This window comes from Lissotriton vulgaris, chromosome 1_1 (assembly GCF_964263255.1).
Source record: "Lissotriton vulgaris chromosome 1_1, aLisVul1.2, whole genome shotgun sequence".
In the NCBI taxonomy this organism is placed as follows: domain Eukaryota; kingdom Metazoa; phylum Chordata; class Amphibia; order Caudata; family Salamandridae; genus Lissotriton; species Lissotriton vulgaris.
The window spans coordinates 983,133,063-983,145,734 of record NC_141685.1 but is presented as its reverse complement, the minus strand read 5'-3'; the positions used below and the strand labels follow the sequence as shown (position 1 = coordinate 983,145,734).

At 45.8% G+C, this 12,672-nt stretch overlaps 1 protein-coding gene across 4 annotated transcripts in view; it reads right to left on the bottom strand.

The window, feature by feature from the left end:
• The window catches only part of LOC147748342 (uncharacterized), a 158,068-nt gene that overhangs the window by 51,797 nt on the left and 93,599 nt on the right, over positions 1–12,672 (bottom strand). For 2 of the 4 annotated variants that reach the window (XM_086960446.1, XM_086960457.1), the window contains exons 6-8: positions 12,054–12,167; positions 6,051–6,161; positions 3,231–3,320 (exon numbers count right to left, since the gene is read on the bottom strand). In XM_086960446.1, coding sequence (XP_086816572.1) covers positions 3,231–3,320; positions 6,051–6,161; positions 12,054–12,167 — 315 coding nt within the window. The remainder of the gene's footprint in view (positions 1–3,230; positions 3,321–6,050; positions 6,162–12,053; positions 12,168–12,672) is intronic. The other 2 variants (XM_086960468.1, XM_086960477.1) reach the window with 1 other exon arrangement.

Below are 12,672 nucleotides of genomic sequence, written 5' to 3'. Positions count from 1 at the left end.
CTTTACCCAGCCCTATGGACTACCGACCTTGCCTGTCACTCATTTTTGCCCCCTTCCCTCCCATACAGTACTGCTTCCAGCCCCACTGGCCAGATGATGATCCTAACACTTACGGATCGAAACGCCGTCGACTTTCCAGCAAGATTTTAGGCGCCCCTCACACAGTGGTTTTCGCAAAAAATGGAAAATGAATAATAACCATCCTGAACTATTTTGAAACCACTCTGTTTTTATTCACTGTACATATTTGCTCACAATACACTTTGCGCCGTCCACGCTGTTCTCACTGTCACTTGTGTCGCCGTAGTGTCACTCACCTTTGCACTCGTGCACCTTGTACAACTTTGGGCTGTCACGTGTTATTTATAAATTGCAGTGCTGATATTAACTGTAAACTATAATTGCCGTATACTTCTCAGAATGTTGATAAAAATGATGCCTTGAGCACTTCTAGAAGTTGGCATGTCTGTGTAATTTATGTGAATTGGTTGTCTGGCTTGTGTTTAGCTGGCGCTGGATGGTGAGCCTGGCTCCGGGAGTCAGGATGGGTCTGCCCCGGTGGTGAGTTTAGAGATCAGCATGATTGATGTGAGGGAGGAATGCACCTGGGACCTGAATAGGGCTGGGCTTTCCCCACACAATGCTTGCTCCGCCCCCTGCGGTTCGACTGATGATCCTAGCCTGGCCAGTGAATTGTGAGAGGGGCTGAGCACAACAAGGTGCTCCAGGGCGGTACTTAACTTGCACAATGCTGGCTCCACCTCCTGTAGAGTGTCTGATGTCTCTGCCCTGCAGCCTAGACAAAGGAGTTATATGCATAAAAAGGGGCTGTGACCCCTTACAAGTGGTTCTCTTGCTTGATCCTATCTTGGAGGGGGCCTGCTGCTGCTGGGCGCCAGAAGGACCGCCACTGGAACTGCCTCCCTGCCTGGAGGGCCCGAGCCCGGTGAGTGTCGACGGGCTGGGTGGGGGTGGGGGGAGTTCTGGGAGTGAGTCATTGGCCTGAGAGGCTCCCGGGCGCAGTGTGCATTTAGAGCCCCGAGGCTCTACCAACAATAGGGGCATATTTGGTTAATTTTGAGTCCCCCGAGCGGGACTCCAACGTCACAGGGGCATTCCTTTCCAGAGCCCACGAGAGGCTCCAACGTCCCAGGTACATCTATTTAGAGCCCCGAGGCCCCACCAGGGAATTGTATTCATTAGAGTCCCGTGGCTCCAACGAAGGGGGCAGTTGAGTTCTCGAGCCCACGAGGCTCCCACGTGTCCTTGGGCCCCATTGTTGTTCAGAGCCCCACAGGAGAGCCAGGAGGCACGCTGGTGCCAGGCTCCCTGCTACAGCTGCCCAGCACTTAGTGGGCAGCTGCTATGTTTAGGCCCTTGCACCTTATTCTTTGGCTGCCCGCGCAACCTGCCCAACATTTTGGACAAAGGGCGTTTCAGCCCCTGAGAGGCCAGTTGGCCTGGGGGACAGTTCTGGTGTTGTGCACTTGCGTGGGGTACATGTGTTTGGCCCTATGTGATCTTTGAGCAATATGTGATTACCTGCCTAATGTGTAATGTCTTCTTACCTACACCGCTGAATGTGTCTTCATGCATCATGTGTAAAGCTTCTGGCCTATACTCCTTTATGCGTAGGTGGTACTTACCTTTTACCAGTGGTTACTGGTTGTGTGCTACATTTGCTATTTGGTGCTACAGTTATTATATGTGCTATGTGCTAAGTTTTATTCCTACAAAGTGCTTATTACTGACAGTGGTCCATGTGGCCCTGTACCATGTACATAATCCCCTGTAAATTCCGCCCGTGCCTATGGCACATTGTAAAGTGTGTGTTTATTATCTAATGTGTTTGGTATAAAACAAAGGCTATTTTTGTATATAACCTTGTGTGGAGTTTCCTTTGTGGTGGACCTTGGGTGTTGTTGCTGGGTGCGCGCGCAAACGCTTTACACATCGCCTCTGAGATAAGCCTGACTGCTCGTGCCAAGCTACCAAGAGGGTGAGCAAGGGTTATCTTGGCGGGTGACTTCCTTGCCCTGACTTAGAATGGTGGTTTCTGCCTGGCTTTGGCGCAAGCCTTAACCAACCGGAAATCGGCATTCCTAACAGGTGAACAATGTGAAAAGGCTGGCGGTCCTCATTAGCAAAAAATAGAAACTACCCCACACCCTGCAATTCAAACTTTGAGGTCTCAAAGCCATTGTTTTCTTTGTATTTCGAAAACAAACTTCTGCTTTTGAACTTTGTTTTGAGAAACAATAAAGTTTGCTGAGCGGGTGCATAAAACATGGCTGCTGCTCAGCAAATTTTAGTGTCTTCAGAAAAGTCACCAGAAGGCACGGAAGTTGGAAATGTTGAGAGTGGCTCAGAGCAGAGCAGAATGTGAAGGGCATAGAGCAAGGTGTTTCTGGTTTGTTCTTGACAGGTCTGAGTATGTATGTATGTATGTTGAAGTGTGAATGGTACACTCACACTGTCAGTTACACCAATAAAGGGAAGTAGTGACAGCTGGGTTACTAAGGGCCTTATTACAAGTTTGGCGGTCCATGGACAGCCAGGCTCGTGGGGGCGCAGCAGTGGCGGTTCAGCCACCGCCACACCAGCAGTTCAAAAGCCCTATTATGAGGTGAGCTGTCGGACTGGCATTTCACTGCCACAGCTGCCAGGGAACCGCTGTTCCCTGATGGTGGTGCAGCAGTCTTCAGGACCAAAATATGCTTGGTGGTGCCGATAGGCACCGCCATCATGTTATGAATTTCCTCACCGGTAGCGCACTCATGGAGGTTCTTCCTACATGAAAAGGCTGGTAGTGAGGAAAGAAGAGGGGCCCTACAGGGTCCCCTCTTGCCCTTGTGCACGTGGTGCATGCAGGGGGGCACATGTTGTGCCCCCCTGTATTCCTGCACCACTGGTTACTGCACAGGAAGAAATGCACAACATGGTGCATTTCTTCCTGAACAGGAATGTGCACTTGCCGTCCCGCGGCTCTGCTGTTTCTGGCCCACAATGAGCCTTTAAACAGCACCGCTGAGGGACTGGCATGCTGCCTGACCCTCCAGACCACAAAATTACTTGGAATCTGGTGGGTGGTGGCGATTCTAGGCAGAGGGGGAGTGTGGCCGTGGCATGCGGCCCACTCCCGCAACACCAAAAGTCATAATCATGCCCTTAATGTTTAGTAGCAATTTAAAAATGAAAAATTTAGTATAGTAGAAATGAGTACAACTTACCAGAGCTAATACAGAAGGAACTCTCTTCTCTCTCTGTGTCTTGAATATTGCTCAAACTTGCATGCACCTCAGTGGTAAGAAATGGAAATCCTGTTGTGAAAAAGTGAAACCAACTGTACATCAATGGACCATATTGTTCGATATCACTTTTAGAGCCAAATAGAATGGGATATTTAAAAGTTCATTTACAAAACTCTTACATTCGCCCCAGGATCCGCACTTCCTTGGGCCACTGGTGTGGGGGCCCAACTTCAGCTCCTCATCAAACGAGTGTTGCCATCTCTAAGTCACTCAAGACGACACTCCGTTAGAGGCCACTTTAAAGGGCTAGAACAATTGGAGGTGATGGGTAGGGGAATATAGAAGATAGGAAGCACCTGGATTCCCTCAAAGTTACAAGTAGAGCTCTACAAATCTACTGATTGATTGATTGATTGAAAAAGCAAATGACTCTACAATTAATAAAATGAATCCATAAGGTGATCAGAGGCAAACTTGCACAGCTAGAGGGTATTCCTATGCCTGTCAGAAGAGGGATTTCTCCAGTTTTCCTTATAGGCAAACATGGCTTGTTGGTGAATAGGTTTGAATGTGCCTAGTTCTACAGTCAGAATATCAGATCCGATCCGACAGATGGCTGACCTCAGGTGTTTGGCTGCCAGGTGAGGTACCACTGGCTTGGAGAGGCAATACTGATTAGAAAATAATATCTAACAAATGTCTCTTTGGACTGGAGAGATACGCTACAGAGAATAGACAACCACAAGCTTGGCATTACAGAAAGCATCATTTCCATGTGAAGTGGAAAGAATATGATTCACCCATTGCTTAAAGTGTGCTAAAGTGTGGGGCATTTAGATGTCAGCTTCTGTTGGTTGATTGTCTGCTCCAGAAAATTGACAAAACCAAGCTAACAATAATGGGGGAAAAGCTTTCTGTGTCTAAGTCCTGGTGATGTATGAAACTCCTCCATCAATGTCTCAGAGGCATTCCGAAAACGTTATGGTTGTGAAAAGAGAGTGAAACCTGTCATTTTAATCATTACCTCGGTACACAGTAGACATGCTCAAGGCACAAATCTTGACAAGTGCTAAAATATAATCAAAGCACAGATGCTTATTGAATTGCTCTTATAAATGTCTGTAAAGAAAACACTAAGGGCCTGATTTAGAGTTTGGCAAATGGGTACCCCATCACAAACTTTATGGATATACTGTCTGCCTTATTACAAGTATCTTAGGACATACTGTACTTATAATACGGCAGACAGGGTATTAGTCACGTTTGTGATGGAGTACTTGTCTGCTAAACTCTAAATCAGGCCCTAACAGGCCTTATTTTGACCCTCACCCAAACACCAATTACAGCACAAGCTCCCATTAGTCAGAATCAGGATTGCAACTTGGATGCTAATTACACAACCCCAGAGGATTTGTCAGAGCTTGATTTTCACAAAGTAGAACCCTGAGCATATCTTGAAGGCAAACCGGGTGAAATCTGAGTATTAGCACCAATGAAAGGGCAAATCATGTGCAATCAGTACATTATACACACATATAGGGGTGGAGAGGCAAAACCACATTAAACAACCGAGGAAGAGCGGTGACACAGTTACTAGTTTGAAAAAACTGCCCTCACTCACACACAAATGTGTGTGATATGCTTCATCATCGGGTCTGCTACAACGCCCTGGCGTTGCCACGCACAGGACGGAGCATAGGAAGGGGGAACATAAAACACATAGACAGAACACAAAATGAAGGTGACAAACAGTGTTCACAACAGAATGTGTCAGTCCAAGACTGGGTACAGTGATAGAACAAAAAGTGCAGTCAAAAATAGTGAATTTAAAACTGGCTCATGGATACCTGATGTGCCTTTATTCGTAGGTTCCAAGGTCAGGATTAAAAATGAATAAAGGATGATGGTGTTAAGGAAGGAAAATTAGGAACCTGTAACACCCCTCCTAAACTGCTGGAGTCAACATGTTTCGACCTAAGCGTGCCCCCAATCAGTAGGTCACATTGGTCTTCTTCAGGACGTCTAACAGTCCCAGTCCCAATTAAGAACCCCCTATGTGTTTACCGTGTGGGCGGTAATTTCTCCACATTGTCAAGATCAAATAGATCTATTATCGTCTCCTTAATCACTGATTAAGGTAAGGTAGTTCTTAATTGGGACTGGGACTGTTAGATGGACTGAGGAAGACCAATGTGACCTACTGATTGGGGGCACGCTTAGGTCGAAACATGTTGACTCCAGCAGTTTAGGAGGGGTGTTACAGGTTCTTAATTTTCCTTCCTTAACACCATCATCCTTTATTAATTTTTAATCCTGACCTTGGAACCTACGAATAAAGGCACATCAGGTATCCATGAGCCAGTTTTAAATTCACTATTTATGACTGCACTTTTTGTTCTATCATATCATTCCACTTGCTCATTCGGTAAACAGTCAAAGTTAGTGCTGTATTCAGGTTTTGAGTAAGGTTCACATGTTGTCATGCTTACATACAAATAGAGACACCAGCAGGAAAGTTAACCTGCAAGTATGCAAAGAACTTATCCTGCAACACAATGAATTAAATTAATTGACTGATAGAAATAAGCCCCAGAATTCAAACCTTCAAGCACCACATTTTTAAAAATTGACTATGAATATTTTCCTAAGTAAATAAGTCCAAAATTAGGCAGTCTAAAAGGGGTGCAGGGATACCAAGTATTTCTAGTCCATCTACCAAACGCACCAATGGCGAATTGAGTTGCTCATGCTGTCTCTGCTATTTCTAAAATTGTAATCAGGTATGCAGAGAAGACTTACTTGTACCTATGATGCTTTCTCTTCTATCAGAATAGAGCTGCTCTGTAATGAAGGTCTCTCTCTCACTTTTAATGCTGATGGAAGCAACAGCTGGACCAGCAGCCATGCTCACTGTTAAAAAAACAAGATGCAAAAGAATTAGAAGTGAATGAGTGATACTACCAAAACATGTTTACATATACTTTGAACCCTTAGAACTAAGAAGTCGAAATCTGCCAAAAATTTGGCTAAGAGAATAGCATCTACACCTGATCCTGTACAGTCTGACCCTGGCCCTTTATTTTCCACTACTGGACCTCCCGTCTGGGCTACCCATCTATTAATCGATCTCCAGACCCATATGGAACAGCTTATCAATACCCTCTTAAAATCACTGTCTACTAGGACTGATAGACTAGTTTCATTAGTAAACAACAAAGGTCTGGGGAATGCACAGCCATGCTCCTCAATGGGGAATCCCGCTACTATAGGGGCTTCAGGAGTAACTAAGCCTGCTACTAAGGGTTCAATCCAAGGCGCTAGTATCTGCCCTGACACCCCTACCCATGATTCGGCCCCTCTAAACATGCTGAATTCCATCCTAGCCCCGACTGGCCCTGGTCTCACCATTTGTCCTAATCTGCCTTCAGTTGCACCTGGTCCAAAACCCCATGGCCCACCCCCCATTCCAAAGACTTCTGGAATTCTGTGCTCAGAGTCTGGTAGGTTCCAACATAATCCGCCCCTGAAATCTGGCGAGAATGGACCCTTAAAATCTCCTCCTCGCCCCCAGTTACCTCCAGAAGCCTCGCCGTATGTGGTACTGCTCACGGGAGTACCTCCACTGGCCAGCGATCGAGGGGAATCTTTCCCTGAGCTAAAGAACAAAGTCATTTTCTGGCTAAGCCGACAAACACCTTTAATCGGAGCTGGCCAGGGGGAGATTTTGTTCACGCACAGAGTCAGTTGGTTGGGGACGAGACCGAAAGACATCTGTGGTGATTGCGTAATTATCAACTTTAGGGATCCTAGAGCAGCTGGACACATATGGCGAATGGAGGGCCTTTTAATGCTGGCACTATTAACACTTGCCACCTGGGGTATTTTTATTCACAAACTTTTGTATCGGGTAGGCCAGAACCATCTTATTTCCATCATGACGGCCATGAATTTGATTACAACATACCAGTGGGTACAGATACAGTGCAATCACCGTCTGCCGACGGAATGGTCCCGAATCAGTTGGGGAGCCATGTTGTGTAGGGTTCCAGCATAGAGGCGGGGTTCCCGGAGCAGGCTTCCAGAATCAAGGTGGGTAGTACAACCACATCCCCAACTTCTCAAAACTTTGTCTCAACAAGGGGTGTAAAGGAGTTGGACACTCGCTTACAAATAGCATCTCCACCCTCAATTGTGTTCCAACCCACCGAGGACTCCCCAGCCCAAGCGGTGCCACGTAGACCACTAATTGGGTCTGGGAACATAGCGGAGATGGGGTCTAAGCTGCACAATCCGGAGTGGGGAGAGCTGATGGATAGTTACGATATATGTCTGTTTCAAGAGACTTGGTTGCTGTCTCCTCCAGCTAGGGTAGGTTATGAGTCTTTTCATTCACCGGCTGTGCAGGGACCGAGGGGAAGACCCTCGGGGAGGTTATGTATTTGGGTTGCTTCGCACCTAGGTTGCTCAGCTAAGATAATAGATTCTCACTGCCCGGACATCCTATGTATTGTACTCAACTTTCCGGATGGTTTGTCGCTGGCAGTGATTAATATCTATTTACGTCCCCAACCGCATCAGTTGGGTTTATCAACTCTGGAAGCCCTAGAGGTTCTCCTTCACTCCTTCCCCTGATCGTATCATAAAATCATTGGCACTGATTTAATTGTCATTATGAACCACTCCTGGGGATCCCCTAGGTAACCTCGGATGAGGACGAAAATTGTCTGATCCCGGACTGTAGTATGTACCCGGAAAAGCGCTTACTGCCCCTGGCCCTTGTGATCAACAAGTTGGTTGTTTCACATTCTCTCAGGGCCTGTAATGGCAGACTCCCTCCAGATGTTCCGGGTTCAAGCACCTTTAATAAACCAAGGAAAAGCACAACTTTAGATTACATCCTGGTAAATGTAGAATTCTGGGGACGTTTGAGAGCTTTTTCCGTCATCCCAAGGGTCGATAGTGACCATAATTTATTGTCACTAGAATTATTAAACACCTTGGGTCACTGTAACAAACTGGGGGGAGCTAAGACCACTAATAATTCAAACCTGGTTACAGCGGCAGGTGGTAGACGTATCAGGTGGGCGAAGCTCGCGGTAGCGCCTGATAAGCTAGCGGAGCTATATCGCCATGTCGCACGTTCTCTAACAGAGGTTCTTCACCTCTTAAACTCCAATTGCGACCCTCCCCATCTCCACCTCCAGGGTTTGCAATGTATCCATAACAAGCTCCTCTGTTCCCTGGCCGGTTACTTTTATATCACCGATATTACGAGGCCAAGGGTAAAAAAGCGTGATCATTGGTTCAATAAAAATTGTAGGCTAGCTAAAAACTCCCTGATAAAGGAGGCAAAATCGGGGTCTCAGTCTAGCATTAGAAACGCAAGGGAAACTTATAAAAGCGTGATTAAGGAGGCCAGGTCCGAGTGGGAGGCCTCAAGGTGGGAAAGCATTAAAGCAGCCCTGGAAGCTCGAGACTATAGGTCTTTTTGGAACCTTGTTTGAGTTGGGTCGGCTGAAGGAACGTCTGCCATCATTCAAAATCTTAGTGAAGAGGTTTGGCTAGATCACTTCGAGCCCCTCTTCTCACTTAGTAATCCCGAATCTCGAGTAGAGCTAGCGACCCAAACAAGTACTCTGGATCCAGTAAATCCGGAGGCCCTAGGCTTTGTTTGCCCACCCTGCACCCTTCTCGAAGTACAGGCGACCCTCAGTAGTTTGACCCCGGAGAAAGCCCCAGGCCTTGATAGGATCGCTGGCGACTTATACCGTAGTGAACAAAAGGTTTGGGCCCCCTACATCTGGGTTTATTTTAATGCCATCCTACAGGGATTGGAGATCCCCCCCAACTTGGCTGGGAGCTGAAATCATTCCCATTCACAAAAAAGCTTCCCCTCTTGACCCGGCCAACTACCGTCCCATAAGTTTGATCGAGGTCCTCCAGAAATTATTTGTCCGCTTCCTCTTAACAAGGTTGCAGAGTTGGATGGACGAACATCACATCCTAGCCTCCCTCCAAGCAGGCTTTCGTACAAAGGTTTCCACCATTGACCAACTGTTTAGATTACAGTTGGTCTACTGGAAGACAGTTTGAATTGGGGCAGATAGCCTGTATTTGATTTTTGTGGACCTTCGGTCCGCATTTGACCTGGTCCTAAGGGATAAGCTCTGGGCAATATTGCTGGAGATGGGAGCTCAGGCCTACCTGTGCCATCTATTTAAACGTATGCACCAAGGCACATACACTAGGGTGAGATATGGGAGGAGTGGGGAGCTGTCGGCTCTGTTCTCGGTGGAAAAGGGAGTGAGACAGGGGTGCGTCTTGGCCCCCAAGCTCTTCTCTCTCTTCCTCAATGGGTTGATAGACCACCTACTGGGAGAAAGAGACCTGGACTCTCCAAGGTTAGCAGGGAGCAAGATACCTGCCCTAATTTTCGCTGATGATACCCTCTTATTGTCAAAATCATCCACGGGCATACAGCGTTCATTAGAGGCATTCTGCCCCTTTTGCAGACTGAGGAACCTGGAGATTAATCTCTCTAAAACAAAGTTAATGGTGTATAATAGCAAACTAGCCAATTGCCCTCGCCCCCACATGGATGGAACGGTACTGGATCGAGTGTCTACCTTCAATTATTTGGGGGTTACACTAAATGACAGAATGGATTGGGGGTCTCATATGACTAAGGCTAACCTGAAGTTGGCGCAATCGTCTGGCGGTATCTTAAAGGTCTTTAATGACACCTCTTCTAAACTGTTGAGTCCGCCTATGGATATTTATAAAGTCCAGGCGAGAGGGGGAGCGCTTTATGGCGAGATTTATGGGGTCATGTTAGTGCTGCCCCCCTCTCCCTCACTGAGAACAGTTTTATTAGGCGTCTTTTGAGACGACCTAGGAGTACCCCTTGACCCCCCTCCGGCTGGACCTAGGATTGGTCCCCATCCAGGAGATTGTCTCCAACCGTCCCCTCCTGTATTGGAGACGTCTATGGTCGACCCCATAGCTCTCGAGCTACAGGGAGGACCTGGGGGATCTTTTGTCCAGGGGGAGCACGGGGAAAATTCCCTGGTTAAACCACGTCAAGCATCTCTGCCACGCCCTAGGTAGGGGGGGATATGGGGTCGTCCCCTGAGATCTGTCATCAGTATTCCAAGAAATCATTGAACGTGGCTCTAAAGCGCTACCGCATGAAACTTATAACAACAAACCCTTCCATGAGTAAGCTGACTAACATCTTTTTGGACATCAAGGCCCATCCTCACTATGAGAAATTTTTGGATGATATCCAGCCTCCCCCGGCTAAAAAACTATTCATTCAGTTTAGACATGGCTCATTGCCTCTTAAGGGTGTAACACATAAGTGGTCAAGTGCCCCCCATACCGCGAGATCCTGCCCTGGGTGTGAGTAGCAGAGAGACAGATCTGCACGCTCTGCTCTTCTGCCCCCTTTACGCCAAGGCAAGAGCGAAATGGATCATTTAACTCTGTAAGTCCAGGGGCCTTAGTGACTACAGGGAGTTATTTAGAATCCTCAAATATGATACCACCCCCCTGATAGTATTTGCAACTGCTAGATTCCTCTTGTCCATTTGGTATTCGAGGTGTGCAAAACTAAAAACCGAAAGCCCACAAATCACCATTTGTGCAGTAGAATAAATACGGTAATGAATGTGGTTCCTTAAATGCATTATGGTTAGGTATTGTTTATTGGGAGCGCCATTTCTCTTTATTTTAATTTTTCCAAACACATTTTAAAACTCTTTTTTAACTATCTTAGGAATTTTTCTGTGTGCTCGGACTGTAATGTACGATCTTTTAAACTTCCTTATTTATTAGCTGCAATTGTGTATTCGTATCTGTAATTATGTATATATGTCTTTTTATGGTATTTTACCGATAATAAAAGCTTTTGACTGACTGACAATAACCAAAGCTAAAGTGATCTGTTGACACTGCTTTTAGAAAAATTTAATATAGGAGATACCTCTGCTCAGTCCAAGACTGTTCCTCTATGGGTGCAGCATCAAGCATGCAAAAGTGGTAAGAAATGGACAGTTGGTATGAATTCTTCTACTCTGCCAACTTTTAATTAATATTAATATGTCAATCCAGAGCTGCATGCACTAGTGTAAACTGAGATTGATAGATCCAAATCCCTGTGGATAAAACTAATCTTTCATTAATTTAATTCTGATTTGCTGACTATGACCGTGGTGTGTGATCATATTACTTGTTTTTTTTATAGCACGACAAAACAGGAACATGTCAGAACAGGTCAGTAGCTGAGAACAAGTGATATGTAAAGAACAAAGCACACGCATCAACAGGGCAAAAGAAAAAGACCCTTATCACAAACACTGCACATATCTCAAAATCCTTACCCAGGATAACAGCACGCATACCTTGCTGAAAATTACATTATATCAGCTGCGGATCATGCAGGTAAGAGTCGTAGTGCCAGGTTGGGGATTTGCCAGACAACGACAAGGCAAAATGTATTTCTTTTATTTTCCCTCGTGGTCATCTGTTGAATCCCCCCCCCCCCCCCCCCCCCACCCACCAACCCAGCTCCACCACTCTTACCTGCACAGGCCGTGGCTGCATTTTATGTTTAATCATGTTCTGTAAAATACCGCTCACCCCCCCCCCCCCCCCCTCCCTGTTGGTATACAAACATCTAGATTTGATTATCTCCCTGTATCATTTAGTCCTTATTTTAAGATGTTAAGTTAATCACAACCGCAAAGGGAAGTGTTCTTTGCAGTGCAGCAACATTGCAGAAGGGAAGCACTTTAACTTTACCTAAGTTAGGGCGACTGTTGCTTTCTTGTTTTACTGCACAGTAATGATCTGCCATGCTTGAGCCCAGCTCTTCCTCCATTCTTACGGCGCTGTCAGTATTGGCAAATTGATAACCTTTTTAACAGAAAAAATATCCAGATTCACATAAATGCTATTCATGATTCAGAAGACCAATGCTTTTCCTGAAAATCTGTGTTTTAACTGGGGTCTGAGGTTCTAAAACAACAACTGCAAGCAAGAATAAATAAAATAATTGACTTTTGAAGTGTAAATATTCAAACAGGCTACATGCCTCTTGACTTAGGAAAGAGCACTCAAATCAATCAAACAAACCTGTCTGCGTGAATCAAGAAGTGAATCCATATGAAAATGTAAACTATCACCGGGAGTCAAACAAGAAGCAGACCTGGAAATATGAATCTGATCACACCATACTGTGTGTGTCACACCTACAACTGAATTGACCACAAGATAAATTGGTTTACATTCAAGCTACTTTGTCCACAATGGTGGGGCTGCACATAGATGCATCTTAAAAACAATGTAGTCGGTTCGTCAATGGCGAACTGAATTTAAACACTAATTTTATAGAAACGACCAGTCTAGACCAGTGAATCTT